This window comes from Acipenser ruthenus, chromosome 14 (genome assembly GCF_902713425.1).
Source record: "Acipenser ruthenus chromosome 14, fAciRut3.2 maternal haplotype, whole genome shotgun sequence".
NCBI classification, from domain to species: Eukaryota; Metazoa; Chordata; class Actinopteri; order Acipenseriformes; family Acipenseridae; genus Acipenser; species Acipenser ruthenus.
Window position 1 is genome coordinate 19,808,013 of NC_081202.1, and position 18,421 is coordinate 19,826,433.

An 18,421-nucleotide genomic window follows, 5' to 3' on the forward strand; every position below is an offset into this window, starting at 1 on the left:
AAGTGCTGGTCTTATCAAGTTATTCGATGGACACAAGCTTTAGAGGTTCTGTAATGGTGTGCAGGATGTTTTTGCCAGCACACAGCATGGAAATTCTTAAGTGCTGCTCAGTGGCATTCACTTTACACATAAGAGCCAGAAAGGGAATAGACTCAAAATAGATAATGCGAGAACTGAAATTGTTTCCAGTGTGTGAAGGATCTTGATATGAATTGCCGGTGACCATATGGGAAAAAATATAAATGTTCCACATATGTAGCTGTTCTTAAACAAGGGCATCGACATATTGAGCACATTTCATTATACTGGTTTGGATTTGCATCCTTGTGACCTACAGAGGATAGTGCTAATTTCAGCCATAATTTAAACTAAAGTATGGATTCATCCCTCAAGTTGGGCAACCAATCTAAGTGTTTTTGTTTTGTTCTTTTTAGATGAAGATGAAGACGAAGATGATGAAGAGGATTTTGAAGATGATGATGAATGGGATGACTAGTTTTATTTCCTACCTAAACAAAATTAAGACACTAAATTGTTCCTGTCTTTCTAAACCCTGTTAACATGATAATGTAAATGTTCTATCAATTTGCTGTATATCGCTTTTTTATTCATTTGTGCAATATCTCATTTAACCTGTAAAAGTTTATAAAGTTACTCCCTATTAATGTGTGCAATTTTACACCAGAACAAATACACTTGACTTGCAGATTTGAATTTTTATTTTGATCAGTGAAGTAAGGGCGTTGAGTAAAACTGTAAAATTAATGAATAGGGGCGTAACTTTACATACGATATGATGAAATGAGATTGAACAGATTAATAATAATAAAAAAAAACATAATGTTGTAATTGTTACTTAATGCAAGATAACACTATTTTCATACCCTACTTTTCTGTACCCTTAAATCATTTTCTTATTAAAATTCTAGTATAGCACTACATTAAAAAAATAATTAAAAAAAGATGCAGCTCTTAGAATATTTTGCCCCTTCATTTGCAATGCAGCGCTACATGAATGTTGAGGCTGTTATATTTTTGCACGATTTTAAAGTAATTCAATACAGGAATACAGTGTACACAATTCTGTGTTCAGCAATATGCTTTAATGGTCTCTATAATTCAGTACAGGAGTGCACAGCATCCTATAAATATCTACAGTACTGGTTTGTCTCTTATACCGTAGCAATATTGTTTTCTGTTGGAGTGAGGTCATTTGTTTCCAACAGTCACACTGTATATCTGATTATGTTTATGAAATTCACTTTTCTGTTTTGTACTGTAGCAGTCATCAGAATAAAATTGTGGGAAGCAGGTCAATATTATTTTTTAAAATTAATTCCACCTTTTTGTTGTTTAAAAACATGCAAGTTTACTATAGCATAGTGGTTCATTTTTTAAAAGATGCAGTAAAAAGTGTTAATCACTTTTTACACTTGTTTGTGAGTTAGAGCTGCCGAACTATGTATTGAACCTTTATGCAGTAATGAATGCTGTTTTTAACAGTATTGTTGTACATGGATGAATTTTACAATCTTTATTTTATTTTTCTTGGGTTTGTGGTGCATTAGATACCATAATACCAAACCTTGCAAATAGGTTGGAAAAGGAATGGACTAATACTAAATTGTATACTTAAATAAATGTTAATATTTACGGAAAATTGGTGTCTGCTTTGTGCTTTACAGAACATAATGTCCCATTTCTGTGTATGATTAGTATAAATTAAAAGGGAAGTAAAACCAATAAGATAGGGGGTCTAAAACCAATAAGCTAACATTTATGTTAGTTGTATCCCCCTTCCATCAGAGACACATTTCTCCATGTACAGTTTCCCCAGATTCTTGATACCCACAATAACATGGTGAAGAATCTTTTACTACGTTTTATCCGTTTTGACATGCGATTCTCTAGGTATAAATACAAATTTGAAGTGAAATTTGGAGGGGGGAATTGGACCAGCCATTTGTTCCTAAGTGCTATTGGATCTTGGTTAAACATCTCATTTAAGTATTATTTTCTACCAGTCACTAGTGATTAATGATGTAAATAAGAGCCAAGGAAGCCAAATTTAGAACAGATTTATCACAAGTTTTATTTATAGCACATTATCTCTCTGACTGTTGTGGCTGTATCCTGGTTTTGTATGGTTTGTGAAATGTTTGACATATATTGGAGTCTGCTTATTTGTCTGTTAATGTTTTTGTTTTCCTAAAAATTAAAAGGGAGATTTATTACACACTAATGTGCTGATGAAATTTGGAAATATAATGGTTTGTTTATTCTGAACACGTGAACAACAAGGTATGTGTTTTCTTTTCTTATAGGCATTACTGTTTGTTAACTTTCCATGGTCAACTAAAAATGCTTTTCTACTACAAACAATAGTAACAAGTGTAGACTGAGCATTCAGAAAAATGAAAAGTAGTGCTTTGAAAGTTGCAATATATTGTTACCATTGTAATCATTTTCCATTACTTATTTCTGCTCATGTCTTTTATAAAATGTTGGTTCCTTTCTTCATCAATCATTCCCAATATGGATAGGTGGAATATTTGGTTTGGGACCTCTACAGCTAAATGTGCATGTTTGCTTTGAACAGCTGCAGAATGGATTTGGGACCAGGAACGCTTCCAAGATACATAAATACAAAGGGAGTGGATTAAAACGCATCTCTTAAGACTCTATTTTTATTTAACTTATTTGGGTTATACCATGAGCAGAACACACTTAATCAATGTATCTTTGACTTCAGTTCTGATTGCAAAATAATTTAATCACTGGAACTTCTCTCTGCATTCCAATAGAAATTATTAACGATAATAAGGAGGCTATGTTTTATTCTATTACTGGAAGAAATAATTTATTCTAATACAGTACTAGTTTATGTCCTTACATAGAAAAGCTATATTGTAGATTTAATGACATTTTAACTTTTTCTGAAATGTTAACACTATTGATTATTTAAAAAAAAAAGTTAGTGTTAAAAACAAAGAGCTGATAGTGAGGTGTACTGTTCCTGAATAATTTCAAGAAAGAAATACTGTGCATTCCTGTAGTAACAATATGGGAGAAGTAAAACTAGGAAGGGGCATATTGTACATGACAAAGGAAATTTAATTCCAGTTTATTCTACATGTTTTGTCATGAATATATTTACTACAGAAAATGTTTTATTTACAGGTAAGAAGTCAAATCAATAATAATAATAATAAAATCAATCCGTCAGCATTTATCAAGTATCAGCACAGAAGCTTGCACAAATGGCTTGATGTTATATTACATTGCATAAATAGTAAACTAAGTCTAATCTTTTTGTTACCTTTTAATCTGATTTGAATGTTAATTTTAATCAAAGTGCAAACAACATGCTACACTGATCTTACTAAAATAAATGCAACATACAGTTTAAATCAGACATCTGTTTTCATTTGGTTCTCTTCCAGTTACCGAAGACATTCTGGAACTTCAACCTGTAAAGAAATGAATCATCATTCAAGTGGCACAAGTACACTGAGTATTTCATCTCTGCTCTAATTTTGACAGAGGTCAAAACAAACTACTAAATATAACAGTAGTAAGTGGAAAGCATTCCCTAGGAAGGGGGCACTGTCAGCATAGGCTGACAAAGTGCTATATCTCTACAGACAAAAAAAGAACATGCCATTCTTCAATATTATTGTAATGCTGTTTTGTTAAAGAATCCCAGAGCAATAGGTTTGCAGTGTTATTTGTTGATAACCTTTTATTAAAATGATTAAGCCTTGGTCTGTTTAACTCGTTCACAGTATATTCATTGATACATATTTGTTGGATATATTTATTAATGTATCCATGCATGTCTTGTACTCATTTTTAGAGGAATTTAGCTAGATAATTTTATCATATACTTAATGTGACCAGGATAACAGGGACTACCCGGCTTTTTAAAAGAGTGTCATGGGAATTTTGATGTCCACTAGCAGACCCTCAATTCAACATTTCAACAGAATAGCAGCACCTCTAGCAGAACGGTGTCCCCTAACACTATACTTGGCCTTTATAGGTGAATGCTGTTTTAAAATATTTACCCGTTTCAGCTGTTTTATACTACTGTTGCAGATTGCTGCCATCAGATTATCATGAAGAGATCTCTGGGGTGTGGATGGTCTGGATCTGTCATCTGCTTTCTTCTCGGAAATTGGTTTTAGAGCATGCTTAAATTCCTTTAGGATATTGTTTTCCCTCTCTGTTTTTTTGTTCTTCCTAACTTTAGGTTTCTGCTGGCCAGTCTGTTGTTTTGCCTTGGACTGCTCATGAAGTTTAATAACCTCTGCTATTTTCCTAGTTGGTGTTTTCTTCTCTGGGAGGGGTGGAGGAGGGGGTGGAGGAGGTGGAGGGCATGGGACAGTTATTTTTATTTGAGAATTTCTAGCTACTTTTGGAGATGACCATGGTGAACCCTTTGGAGATGTATAAGGAGAAGATCCTGGTGTTCCTTTTTGTAACACACTGGTCCTTGGATTGACTGGTCCCTCAGAACCTTCTCTCCTTTCCACTTCTTGTTGCTTCTGCTGCTGGAGGCGTTTCTGCCTCTGTCTATCTTGATTCCGTGTCAAAATGCTTGTCATGCTCATTCTTGGTCCTGGAAGATCAAAATGATATCCCAATTTCAATAGGGTGGTGTTATCTTTTAAGAGCTTAGCTATTTCCATTTCAGTTTGGCCTCCACAAATGTGTCTTTGGTTGTGGAACCGTAGCTCTGTCAATGCAGTATTATTCAGGAGAGCCCTCATTATTGCGAGGATGCCCTTCCCTGTAACAAAATTGGATTCAATATTAAGACTAGCAATGCTTTTGTTCTCTGTAAGCATTTTTGCAATTGCAAATGCAACATAGTCATCAGCATGAGTGTTGGCCAAGCTAAAAAGCTTAACAATGGTGTTACTCTTGAGTGCCTCGGCAAAGCGAATGAGCATCTCCTTGGTTATATTTTCAATGTTATTAAGATTTATTTCATGTGTATTGAGATCATTGTTTATGATCTTTTCAAGTGTGTCATCAAGTACAGTCGGATTACCACAAGGCCTGCTGGCAGTTACTTTAAGATTAGGATCTTCGTTTGTTTCTTGTGTACAGTTTTTACTGCCACCAAGTTTTCCATTACATTGGTTTTGTCCGTTTTGTTCATGGCTGCTTTTTGATGTGCTGTGCAACATTCTGTCAATTTCATCCCCTGGTTTGTTTTCATCATCCTCGTTTTCAGTAACAGGACTCTCTTCTTCATCATCCTCTTCTTCAGTAACATGACTCTCTTCTTTTTCTTCTTCTTCCTCATCTTCTGTATATGCTTCTTCCTCTGAAGCATCACTGTTGTTTTCTGTTACACATTCATCTTCACTATCATCAATGACTTCCTCTTGTTCTTCTTCCTGTTATTGAATTAAAATATTGACATTTGTCACTAGCTTACTAAAGAATCTTAGGTTTCTATTCACAATGCTTTAACTCATGAGTTATAGTTTGTTTCAAACTTTTTTTTTTTTTTAATTGACCTTCATTTAATATGTGGTTTTAAAAAATGTTAACATTCATTTCACATGTTTTTAAAAAAGATGTTCAATAGATAGACTTCCACCCAGAAATAAATAAATATCTGTATAACAAAATCTTCTGCCATCAATGAGCAAAAGCATATTGGCTTTTTATATTGACTTTCTAAAAACTTAAAATCATGAAATAATTTGCATTAGTAACTGTTTGTACTTTTGACAATTACTCATTATAGTAAAACGATTTAAAATTGTAATTATTTGTTATTATAGTTTGCTTTGTAAGTGTACAATTCCTAAATACTTTCAGAACTAAGAGAACATACTTTTCACAGGACAGGTTTATGTGACCTACCTGGCTTTTTCCTGGTGCTGTTCTTTCATTTTCTAAAAGTTTCTTGGTCTCGCTTTCCCAATATTTTAACAAAGCTTCTCTGCTGAAGGTTCCAGTTGGAGTTTTCTCAGTTTGGTCTTTCTGTCTCAGTCCAATAGGAACATTACCGTCTGGATCAATATCCTCAAGTTCCCGTTCCAGCTCCTTCAATTCCTCTGATGTCAACGAAGCCAACAGTTCATCTTCATCAATATCCTCATATTTATCAAGTTCTTTTCGATACCCGAAAGTACTCATTTTTTACCTTCTCTTTATTTTAAGCTACAGAGAATGAATAAATATTAGATGCCTGTGTCCTTATCTCTTCTTTATGTCCAACTCATTTCTTTGGCAGCTGACAGTGCTTATGAAGGGGAATCATCAGAGGCTTAAAACAATGCATCTGGTCATGATGCACTTTCTTTTTTAGGAACCAGGCGTCAACCAGATGCATTTACCAACTGAAGTGGTTCTGCTTGACAGGAGATCATTGACACGAGATCATTGACACATTGCTCATGACCAAATAAAGCACAGGCTACAGTGTTGTAGTTTCACTCCCCCTGAACATCTCTTAAGATGCTCTCCTTATTCTTAGTCAACAGCTGGTTATTTGAAAGTGCAAGAAAGATTAGTAGATTTACAACAAAACAACTAACATTATTGGCAAGCATTTATAATTAGTATGCGTTATAGCACCTTTATCAAAACAATTTCAGATGCTAGTAACTGATTCACAAATGTTTCTGGTCACTAACATGTGCTTAAAGTATGGAAAGTTTCTAAAGCTTAACACACTGCTAAAGCTACAAAAACAAAGCACAAAACAAATGTGTCTCCAATATAGACTTTTACCCTGGAACAGGGTAACCAGGGAAGCCAAGTGGGAAAACCTTTAGATTGGCATGCAGGTGTTGCTTTGTTTCGTTCCCAATTAGGTTATTTAAAAAAATGTTAATACATCTCAGCTGTTGTCAATTGTTTTGTGTCTAGAAAGTGTCCATTATATGTATATAAAGAAACAAACAAGCGCAGTTCAGGTGTCTTCATTTTATTCTATTCTGATTCAAAGACAAAGATCCAAATTGAAACAGTGAAATAAAGCTGAAACTAATTTGCAATATCCATTAACAGCCAAAATAAAGTTTATAGGAAAGTTTATTGTGCCTTTATACTGTACACTATATATACACCCATGCGTGTCTGCGGATACAGATAAAACGCTGTCTGTAGGCCTTCTGAAATCAATGTAATCCTACATAGTTCTGGATTAATATTGTTCTATATTTACATAACAATGCTGTCCTTGAAAGCTGCGACTCATCCACAGCACATGGCAAACAAAGCTAATGAGAGAACTCTATGATGACTCATGCTTTTGATACTCGAGTAAAAATTTGAGACGCAGAGAAGATGGGCTGCCAATTACCAACAATATGCTGCACTCGTTATTAAAGTCTAAATACATTTAAAACAAAATATATTCTGAATCATTGTATTGATTCTTTATATACTGTAACTTAATTCGGTATGAAAACTGGTTCTGTGTGACTGTCTCAATTTCTGTACAAGAAATACAGACTGATATTAAATCATCCAATTCCATTTTACAAACAATTCATGTTATATTGTATGTGGATAGTGCTGATCTGTGAATGCACACATTTGCAGATAAAACTAAGATTAAGGGTTCTACTGTGTGCAAATTGCCCACTTTATTAATTTACTAGGAATTTGTCTGTTGCCCATTGTGGAAAATGCAGCCCAAAGCAATTTCAAAAAAAGTAATGCAATATAGTCTAATATGCACACACATACTGTGTATCTGCAACATATATATAACTTGACTTCTAGAACTTTCTGTTATATTGCATCAATATATATATTTTTAATACTATAAATACTATATATAAACCGTAATGTGTGCAAGCTTAAAAAAAAGGTTTTGTTAATTTTTAAATTAATATTGAGCAATGTTCAAAATTCATGTACAGGCAGAGAAAATATATACCGGTATGGAAGGTCATAAAAAAGGGTCAATACTCATTTCATGTTAATGCATCTTCCATATAAATCATACTCCCTGTACAAGATATAATGTTTAAGAATGGGTGGAAGGGGCAGCAAGTCCATGAAGTGCTGGTTCTGTAGGCGATATAGCTTCATTTGTCTGCGTATTACCAGCCTGCACAAGTGCTTCAGTGGGCGTGGGTTCTCTTCGTATCCGAAAAGAAAAACAACACAATTAGCTTTTTCATCCCAGTGGTTTGAACATTTAGATATGTAAAAATGAGGTCAAATTAAGGCAATCACGTTTGGTACCAATACTACCATTATCCTCCCAAAAGCTGTAAGTAGTACTAGGTCTTCTTTCTATATTCCCTTCCTGAGTCACAGTTAAATAGGGATGCAAATTGGGGCACCTTTAATATTGGAAATACATTTAGAGTTTTTTTGCTGGGAAAAACTGCATTTTTGACTTTGTCAAATTGAAAATAAAGTCTATTGAAACACGAAGATCATCATGAAAAAATAGGTAATTTTTTTTGAAGGTGTAATTGATTACTTGAAACAGCTAGGGTTCTTAATCAAATTGTAAAGAAACATAGTATTGTACACAATTATGAACTGTATAGTGTGTAGTGGAAAACTATTGTCTCCAATAGTTTACAGGGCTTATACATTTTTTTTTAAATATTACTTTACTATATCTCTATGGGCTTTACAATGCTTACCCATGCTTCACCAGGCTTTCACTATGCTTTATTACACTTTTCTATGCTTTTACCACAGAATAAATAAATGGATGGTGAATAGACTATACCGGTGTTAGAATAACCTACCGAGTATCTCACAAATCTCTGGCCATTCTTTTTGCTTCTCCAGGCAAGGCTTCAATTTAGAACATATTGGAACAAAGTCCATATAATCCAGAAGAATCCGGACTGCTTTTCCAGCCACGTCAGTCAGCCAGCTCACAGTGATAAAGTCACAGAACTAAAAACAAAGTACGAACAAAGATACGGTATGACTTATTCAACATTATCATGTCAAGTGAATCATTTAATGAGTTTCATACACAGATACATCACACTACCATACTACACATATTTTACTGTCACCAGAACTCACATCAAACTTACTTCCGTTTTACTTTTAGAAAGGCTATGAATACATAAAGTTACTCTTTCCAATTGTTTCCAATTCTTTGTATTATATGTTAATTAAAATAAAATCTAAACTCAAAAAAAACAAAAAACAAAAAAAAACCTCAAACACAATATATTCCTCAGTTATAACTGTTTATACTGTAGTTTGTGTACAAGGGATTAGAAATCAGCACAGCCAATTTGGACATTCCAGTTCAGTCACAATGGGGGCTAGTAAATTCTGTTCTAAGCACCTCCATCATACCAGTTGCAAATTAGGGGGGTAGACAAGGGTTTGAGTTAAGAATTATCCTGTCCCTGCCCTAAAAACAACTGTAGGGTACCATACATGAAGCACAATGCATATTAATTCATTTTTTAAGAAATACATGTTTGTTACTTAATACTTGTATTAAATGTGATTTGAATTTAATTAGAAAGAAAAAAAAAATTGTCTGCTGGGCACATGATGCCGTTGGGAACATGATGTTCAGACCTTTTCGGAGTGAAGCAGATTCTGTTGAGAGGAAAGGAATGTTGTTGTGCTGATAACAAATAACAATAGCAACAGTAAGAGGAAGAAAGATGTCCATGAACAAGCCATTGCAAGGACTGTAAATGTAAGGGGGTCTAGAACACAACAAGTTACCTACAGCGCATAAGCTTTGCTAGTACTATAAAAACAATGATGTCCTTGGAAATCTTCACAAGACATTTTCACAAAGTTAAGAAGGTTTTTTTAAATCATCCAAGTGTACTGTAAATATTCCCCAGGTGAAGGAATGTCTAATATAGCATTGTGGATGCTTCAGTACGTGTTGGCAAGAGCCTCTATTGTGCTGTGCCTTTTGAGATTAAAATTAAACATTGATATCTGGGTAGGAAAAAGAGATCTGGTTCTGGTACTTTTAAAATGGGAGCGTCTCCGAGTTTTCAAGTAACCGTGCCGACCTCTACTCTATACTGTAAGTTTACTGCCAGCACTTAATGGTACTGATATAAAGTTTGATACTTACTGGCGTATCCTTACTCACACAGGTGGTCCACCCTGTCTCCAGATGTCTCCATGCAAAGGAAGCTCCTGAGCTGTCACCATGCATACAGTCAAAGCACAAATTGGCATCATAGCCATTGTTCAGCAAAAGTCGCATCATCATCTCATCTTTCAAGCAGTACTGGATGGCAGTAGGGAAGTGAGTGTCATTCACTACCATAAACCAACAATTGACATCAGCACCATGAGCCAGGAGTAATTTCACAATTTCATAGCTCCTTGCGCGGACTGCCACAAGGAAGCAGTTTAAGGGATCATTGTTTGGGTCTGCACCATATTTAAGCAGCAACTCAGTGCATGTAACATCTGCATTAGACACGGCAAAATACAATGGAGTTTTCCGATCATCTTCATAGATCTCAGATACGTATTGGGCGAGCAGCACGTTCACATCAAAGCCATTTTCTATGAGTAGTTGAAGGCACTGTTCACTGCCTCCGTCTGCTGCTGAATGCATAGGGCTTAAGCCACTTTTTTTAATGGCACTTTTAGAAGTTATCGGGATTAGAGTTTTCAGTACCCTGCACAAAGAATAAAACAAGGTTAATTAAACTAATAAGTGCAGGAGTTGTATACACACTTTTAAACACCTCCTATAAAATAATGCTAGTTAGGCCATTTTATGTTGTCACGTCAAACCAAAACAATAACCTTCTGTCACAAAATGAGGTACTGTTTATGATACAATTCTGGTTATGTTTCTCTTGGACAACTAACCATTATACTTCATAAAGCAAAATAAGTATTCATACCTTCATCACAGTGTTTCATACATACTCACAGGTAATGACCTAGATATGCTGCTCTATGAATTGGTAGGTGACCAGATATGTTGGGCATATTGGCACTTGCACCATATTCTAAGAGCACATCGACACAATCAGGATTCCCCCTCCAGCTGCATCAAACAACACAGTTGCTCCATCATCAGCTGTGGCATGGATATTGCCCCCTGGTGGAGAAAAAAACAAAACATAGTGTTAAATATAATTACCCTTGGAGAATAGGCACTGAATATGTGCTGAAGTCATTGTTTACTATACCTTTAAGAATTAGAAGCTCCAGCGCGTCTGTCTGGCCATATTCAGCTGCTGTTGCTAATGGTGTTACTCCATAAGCATCTTTTTCATTAACATTCCCACCGCTTCTTATTAAGAGCCTCACAATGTGGCTCAGACCCAGCTTGGCTGCTTCATGCATTGCTGTCCATCGTTTAATACAAAACTGATCCACTGGGGCCCCGTTTTTGATAAGGTTCAACACCATGTCATAGGATCCATGCCTTACAGCTTTGAAAGACAAACCAAGCAGATCAATCAAAATAAAATCTAAATGTATTCATAGTCAAAATAATAAATCCAAAAGTATCAGTTATTAGAGATAGTACCACCCTGAGAGAATTTCCAATATTAAAATGCCAGTATCAAAAAGTATGTGCTAGATATGGTGGGTGTTTTATTTAATTTAAAAAGAACAAACAAGCACAAACTTCGGTATAAAATAGTTTATACTGTATACTTTATTTAGTTATTCAAAAAATACCTGTACAAGGACAAGTGCCCTGACACTTACCATCTAGTTAAGATCAATTTACAGAGGAAGAGCATTAAATAAATGTATAATGCTCTTCCTGTGTAAATTGATCTTAACTAGATGGTAAGTGTCAGGGCACTTTTTTGACAGAATTTGAAAGTAACATTACCGAGAAGAAGAGGAGATTCGTGCTTGCTGTTCGTGGTGTAAGGGGAAGCCCCCTTCTCAAGGAGTGCCTTTACATTCCCATCATGTCCCGCCTGAGCAGCCAGAGTAAGAGCTGTCTCTCCATCTAATGTTGCCTGTTCCAAATTAATCAGACTGGAAGCTGCAAAACATAAGTGATAATAAAAATAAACCTATCTTAACTATAGAAACAAGGCAAATATAATACAGATCACAAATCTTATTGTATCAACCACAAAAGTATGTTTTTTAGCAAAAATGTGAGCTCTGTTTTTATTGATTAATGTGAATCCATGTAAATGCAGTCTGAATCTGAACTCTATTATCACTAAAACAGTCTGATTCATCAGATTTTAAACAAATCTTTTTTTGTATAATTGCAATGCATAAAAAATATAAATGACAAAAATAAACATTATAGTGTAAAAAGTTTTTTTTTTTTCCTCAAAATCCATAAATAGCCAAATATGTAGCACAACCAACATTTAAGACTCATTCTCAGTAACTTTGCACAACTTGAGTATGTTGCAAAAACCTGTAAATTGTATTTTTTAATTATTTTCAATGGATGTGGTATATTTCATGGGTAATAAATAAATGTGTACAATTGTTGTGATATTTTTAAACACTAATAAGCTGTCACAGGTTGATGGTTGTTTATCTAGGAGGTTTACCCACTGCTGCTATATTACAATTATTTGAACGGCACCTGCAGTACATTAATCAAAAGGATGCATTCAGGAACAAGACATTGAAACTTTCTTCTATTCTACACCAAAACTGAACTGACAGAAATGCATAGCTGGTTACTTTAGAGAGAGAGAGTCTTAAAAGTAAAATAGTGTTCAGTTGCTGGCTTTTTGCGATTGCCAAACCTGGTGGTCACACATTATTCAGTTTGTTCTGTTATATTAAATTCAACGCTGACTCACCATCAAGAACGATCTCCAGCACTTGGTCTATTGGCTGGACTGCAGCCTTGTGCAGAGGAAGCCACCCCCTTTCATCTGCTTCCCCAAAGGCAAGCGTGCATTTAGACAGCTGCTGGAGGAGAAATATTTCACCTAAAGAACACAGACATTAGCAGATTCACAATTCCAGAATTGCATTATTTAAAAATGAATTATTACTTTTCCTTTATTACATTTCAATACTTACCTAGCTCTATAGCTGATACAATCCTTCGGTTTTCCTCACTAACTGATGCCAAACTGTTAAAAGAATGCCATTAAATAAGCAGTCAGTGTTCTTGTTTATCTATACCTTTACTCACTGATCCATGTGCTGCAACAACCAGAGCTGTGCGCCACTATGTGGATGGGAAAGCTCTGGATTACAACTAAGGGATTGGATTCAATTAAACAGGTTGGTTAAAAAGAAGATTTGAAACAGATTAGAAATGGGAAGAGAGGCAGAACCTGTGCAAAAAGACTGAGAAGCTGTCATACACCCAAATGAGGGTGATTGAGTATCTGAAACTACAGGATGTCAATCCCAGTGAGCACCACTGTATATTATCTTCCAAAATGCATCAATACTGTGCCATAGCTTTCAGTCATGGAAGGAACTAGAGGCACAGACTATAACTTTATACATACAAAAGGTATTTATTACTTATGTCATACTGTAATTATAAAAAGTAATCTGCAGAGGTGCAATGTGATATGAAACAATGACCACACAAACCTACATAAAAATACCTGGAATTGTACACAAATTGCTATCTAGTACATATCAGTAAAATGTCCAGTCTGTTTACATTTCCAATGGCATTTTTTTTAGCAGTGAGTTGAAACACATGTGAGTCAATTATATTGATAGAAAAACTGATGAAAACATACAAATGTGGGATTTGTAAAAAAAAAAAAAAACAGGAAACAAATCAAATATACAACTTAACATACTATAGAAATGAGTCCCAAGATAGCAGATTAACATGACATTTTATAACATGTGTTTTTTGTACCTGTCTCTATATGCAGACGATGGATATTTGCTAGCATGAATTGACTCTTGGATGCTCAGCTGAATTGCATATTCTGTAAGTTGGTCTTCATCCATTTCATCAGCTGTATCCATAGCTTAAATAACCAGCCATTAAAAGAGAAAAATGATTTAAAGATATCTCTTTAAACAGAAAGTATTTTACTTTAACACAAGATAAATGTACAGCCCAGATGTTTCTAAGCAATAGAGGTAGCAGATTATTTCAAAATTTGAATTAAAAAGGTATTTCCTGTTATGTGGTGCCAGTGGCAGTACTGTACATGTTATTTTAATGCAATAACTGACAATAACTGTAGTCTAGGAGATTTGCAGGTAGTATTTAAGTATATTCTGGTTTATTGGCTGGATATTAAAAATTATACAATTCATTTTAATTTTAACATAAACAGCATGCCTTAAAATGTTATAGATAGATAGATAGATAGATAGATAGATAGATAGATAGATAGATAGATAGTACATTAGCCTAATTAATTTATGTCCAGTTTTAAAAATTAATATAAAGGAAATTAAAACATTTTGAATGTATTAAAACATACAAATAATTTTCAGCTCTTACCTTTCAAATAGGTAATCAATTACATTAACACCATTTGCAACACTGTACCAAGAGAGTCGTGACCTGCTCAGTGTGTTTTGGTGTAAATTAATCCTCTACTATATTTAGGCTTGACTTCATTCAGTTGTGACACAACCAAGGTCTAAGCGTGCACAACATGAAGGCTAGTACAGCAACAACTGCATTCTAACTCATTTGTAGATGTCACACAATATAGTACCTGCATTCAGAAATATACACTTCACCCTATTTGTTTCAAAATCTGAGCAAAAATCAAATCTAAATTCATCAAAAGTTAAAATATCATGTATGTCCAGTTTAAAGTGTAATATGCGGCAGTCCTTGGATACCACAGTTGTGTGAACGGGGTCTAGTTGTTTCGAATTCCATTTTCAGTTGTATTCTTTAGTTGCTCACTAAAGTATGTATTTTGTTTGCTGCCTTCTTCCATAGTTTACTGTTTGTTTCACCTCTCATTAGGGGGTAGCTAGCAGGCCTAAATAAGTTGATAACTAAATACAAGAAGCAATTTGATGACATGTAGTTAATTTACCGATATAAGCTATTTTACTTAGTCAACAGTAATGTACTTTCATGTTAGTAATCACATGACTTTATCTAAAATGTTTTGACGACATCTTGTTAATGTCTGACACAACAAAGACTTTTAAAAACACACACACACACACACACACACACACACACACTATATATATATATACAGTGTATATATATATATATATATATATATATATATATATATATATATATATATATATATATATATATTTTAGCTCAAAGAGCCAGCTGCCCAACGTTTCGATATGTTGTACATATCTTTCTCAAGGGAGCCTGTGTTTGAATCCAAACATTGGAGGTATTTATAGGTTTTTGACGGCATGACAACTACTTGTTATTGTTTACATTCAAATTCATGATTTATTCTTACATGATGTAATGGTGTTCTATATATTTATATATATATATATTTTAGCTCAAAGAGCCAGCTATATATATTGTATTGTTACTTCGTCTCAGAAGTAATTAAAAGGTTCCAATATAATTTCAAATTAACGGTCAATTTACTACACTTTACTGAGGCGTTTTTGGAGGTTTACATAAAATACTGCACTTCTCAGACGACGGAACTCGAACTGTCAGTTCTGACGCAACATTAATCGGTAATCCATTATTAGTACTGGCATCCCAGAATACACCGCGAGGGATCATGGCTGGTGTGTTGAAGAAGGTAAGAATGGAGGTCACTTAAATGATATGTATTAATATTAACGACATAGCAAACATGGAGTATATTTTTCTTATTATTAAGTAAAACACAAAATAGGTTTAATTATGACATACTGCAATGGTGTTTGGTTTTGTGAAAACGGCGGTATCACTGTACCAAAAAAATAGCCCTGAATTAAACTTGTGTTTATTTACTGTAAGTAAAATAGGTGAGTAGTGATGGTTAAACATGTACACATTCTGTGTCGCTGAACTTTGAACTTGGGGGTTAACTAACTGTTTTTATTCTAGGTTATAGAATCCTCAAAAGTGTATTGTGGTTGAGTCTGACAGAGTACAACACTGTTAAATAACAGATTTTAAATATTGATATAAGTAATTGCACTAGGTCCTGACTATTTTTTTTTTTCAGACCACTGGTTTAGTGGGGCTTGCAGTGTCTCAAAACCCTCATGAGGTAAATTATGCAAAATTATATTTTTCTGTGCCCTTAATATCGTATTGAGTTGCATGTTTGTATATTATATAGTCATAATTGTAGATGGTACTTCATAACTTTACTCAACCGATTATACAACCGATTATACAACTTTGTTCTTGCAGTTTCATGGGTGCAAATAGACAGTTTGAGCCATTCCAGGTGAATCGCTGTTATTGTGAACTTATTAGCCACAACACAGGGATATTAATATTAAGCGCCATAAAGTGGATGAAACTGCTATGCAATTGGAGTCTGGTTGCCATCCCTACGAGTGCTTGCGGTGTCTCGCCTAAACAGTTTTCTGTTAGTCTTGCTAAATCCAATATTCAGTGATACAAATAACAAACGAAATGCCTGAGATGTTTTTCCTTTCAGTTTTCATTATTCGAACTAGCAGTTTGATTGTGGTTATTAAGAGAATAAACTCCACTCTCTTTGTTCTCCTAAAGCGCCTGAGGATACTTTATTCCAAAATCCTTGCATCTCTGCAGACTATTCCAAAAGATGCAGCCTACAGAACGTACACAGAACAGCTCATCAATGACAGATTTGACTTGGTAAAATCGGTAAGGCTTCTTAATGCTTTTGTATTGGGCTGCTTCTGATCTTTGTGATAGAAGCCCCAAAAATGTATGCTATTAAAGTATGCTAACTGAAAATATCTTTGTTATTGTGTTTAAGGAACCGGATATAGAGAAGCTGGAAAGAAAAATCAACTGTGGACAGATAGAGGAAGTTATTGTCCAGGTACTTCCTTCAATAATCAAAGTACTTTATTTAAAGTATAATTGTATGAATGTTTATGCACATTTCTGATATTTTTTAAATAATATTTTGGAATACACAACGATATTTGTATACTATTCAATTCTAATACACCCACCCCTCGCTATGTATCGTGGTCTTGGAGTTGGCTCCCCATTTCTACAGTCTGACTGCGCATGCCTTAGCTGCACTATACATAGAGAATTACTGTTCCTTTTATTTTCTACTGCACATCACAAACTAAAATATACAGAACAATTAAAAACAAAGCATTAATATCATACTGTTATCATATACACACACATTGCACAATAACACTAAGCAAATTAAATATCTACTTGCTGAAGCGGTTTTTTTAAGCCATGCACTAGCAAAAATCACGGGGCAGTGACGTCAGCTCCCTAGCAACAAGCCTCCTATGTTGGGAACGGATTCTTTCAATGCAGCAGTTTGGGCATTTGAGAAATGAGAGGAAGATTCATGAAATGAATTGGAGACTTAAGTTGTTGAGAAGCAGTTACCCTCCACTGTACAAATTAAAACGGTGTGCTGCTTTTTATTTGAAAAATGAGAACGCGTGTTGCGTAGAGGATTTATATTGGACCCTGACGCCCCTGATAAAACGAGTGAGTGGTTGTATAGTATTTGTTAGCCTATTTGTTTTTCTATGGGTCTCTCGCTATATCGCGGCCCTCGATATATAGCGGATTTGTATAGGACCCCGACACCCGCGATTTATCAAGTAGGTGGTGTATCTTGTTTTTTTTCTGTAAACACTAGAGGTACATAGAAATATTAAACAATATATGTAGCCTTTTGTTTCATTGCATGAATATAGAATATAGCATATTTAAGAAATTCATTATAAACAGGGATGAAAGTAAGACTCCAATTGCATTGCAGTTTGCTCCATTCCTGGTTTGAACTAAGACACCTGAATTTGTTATCTATACACTGGGACAAATCAAGCTTGTATCATATCCTGGAATGGGTGAAACTGCTATGCAACAGAAGTCTTATTTCCACCCCTGATACAGCCTAGACTAGTTTAAATGCAGAAGTTTCTTTTAATCTCGAAAATTAGCTTTTTAGTTCAATACCAGTATGATTAGTTTGTCTCAAAATTGTTACCCATTTTGCTGTACTTAACCAAGAGACTCATATATTCCAGAACAAAGGATGCTGTTTAATGGGCTGCCTGTTTTATTTGTTATTTATTAAAGAGACTATTGGCTTATGATTATTTGTTTACATCCGTAGGCTGAGAATGAGCTCTCGTTATCCAGGAAGATGGTTGAATGGAAACCATGGGAACCTTTAATTGAAGAACCCCCAACCAACCAGTGGAAATGGCCAATTTAAAATAAGAAAACTTGAACTAAATGTAAAATGTCACCTATTGTCCCAAATTGCTTGATCTAATGTCATACAGTTGCCAATCATGTAAATACAGTTTTGCATTATTTAAAAAAAATATATATATATGTATTGAATAAAAATATCAATAAAACACTTAAATGTAGGTGTGTAGTTTCATT

The 18,421-nt window shown here is 34.6% G+C and overlaps 4 protein-coding genes across 5 annotated transcripts in view; 2 read left to right on the plus strand and 2 right to left on the minus strand.

Moving 5' to 3' along the window:
• LOC117419683 (actin nucleation-promoting factor WASL-like) overlaps positions 1-1,660 on the plus strand; it is a 29,351-nt gene extending 27,691 nt beyond the window's left edge. For both annotated transcript variants that reach the window (XM_058986043.1, XM_034032676.3), the window contains one exon: positions 435-1,660. In XM_058986043.1, the coding sequence (XP_058842026.1) occupies positions 435-496 (62 nt within the window). In that variant the 3' untranslated portion in view covers positions 497-1,660. The remainder of the gene's footprint in view (positions 1-434) is intronic.
• Positions 1,044-6,839, minus strand: LOC117419682 (leiomodin-2-like). Its single transcript, XM_034032675.3, has 3 exons — positions 5,884-6,839; positions 4,068-5,408; positions 1,044-3,470 (listed from the first exon to the last, which is right to left on the minus strand). Exons 1-3 carry the CDS (start codon positions 6,157-6,159, stop codon positions 3,444-3,446), a joined length of 1,644 nt encoding a protein of 547 aa, XP_033888566.3. The 5' UTR covers positions 6,160-6,839; the 3' UTR covers positions 1,044-3,443.
• Positions 6,840-6,920: 81 nt separating this feature from the next.
• LOC117420137 (ankyrin repeat and SOCS box protein 15-like) lies at positions 6,921-14,172 on the minus strand. Its single transcript, XM_058986042.1, is given in 10 exon segments — positions 6,921-8,117; positions 8,745-8,898; positions 10,067-10,625; positions 10,886-10,991; positions 10,994-11,056; positions 11,148-11,393; positions 11,807-11,965; positions 12,756-12,887; positions 12,982-13,034; positions 13,790-14,172. Coding segments are annotated over 10 exon segments (1,758 nt in total). The 5' UTR covers positions 13,903-14,172; the 3' UTR covers positions 6,921-7,944.
• A 1,345-nt stretch (positions 14,173-15,517) lies between these two features.
• On the plus strand, positions 15,518-18,401 carry LOC117419569 (NADH dehydrogenase [ubiquinone] 1 alpha subcomplex subunit 5-like). Its single transcript, XM_034032440.3, has 5 exons — positions 15,518-15,638; positions 16,050-16,094; positions 16,568-16,684; positions 16,800-16,865; positions 18,144-18,401. Exons 1-5 carry the CDS (start codon positions 15,618-15,620, stop codon positions 18,243-18,245), a joined length of 351 nt encoding a protein of 116 aa, XP_033888331.1. The 5' UTR covers positions 15,518-15,617; the 3' UTR covers positions 18,246-18,401.
• The last annotated feature ends 20 nt before the right edge of the window (positions 18,402-18,421 follow it).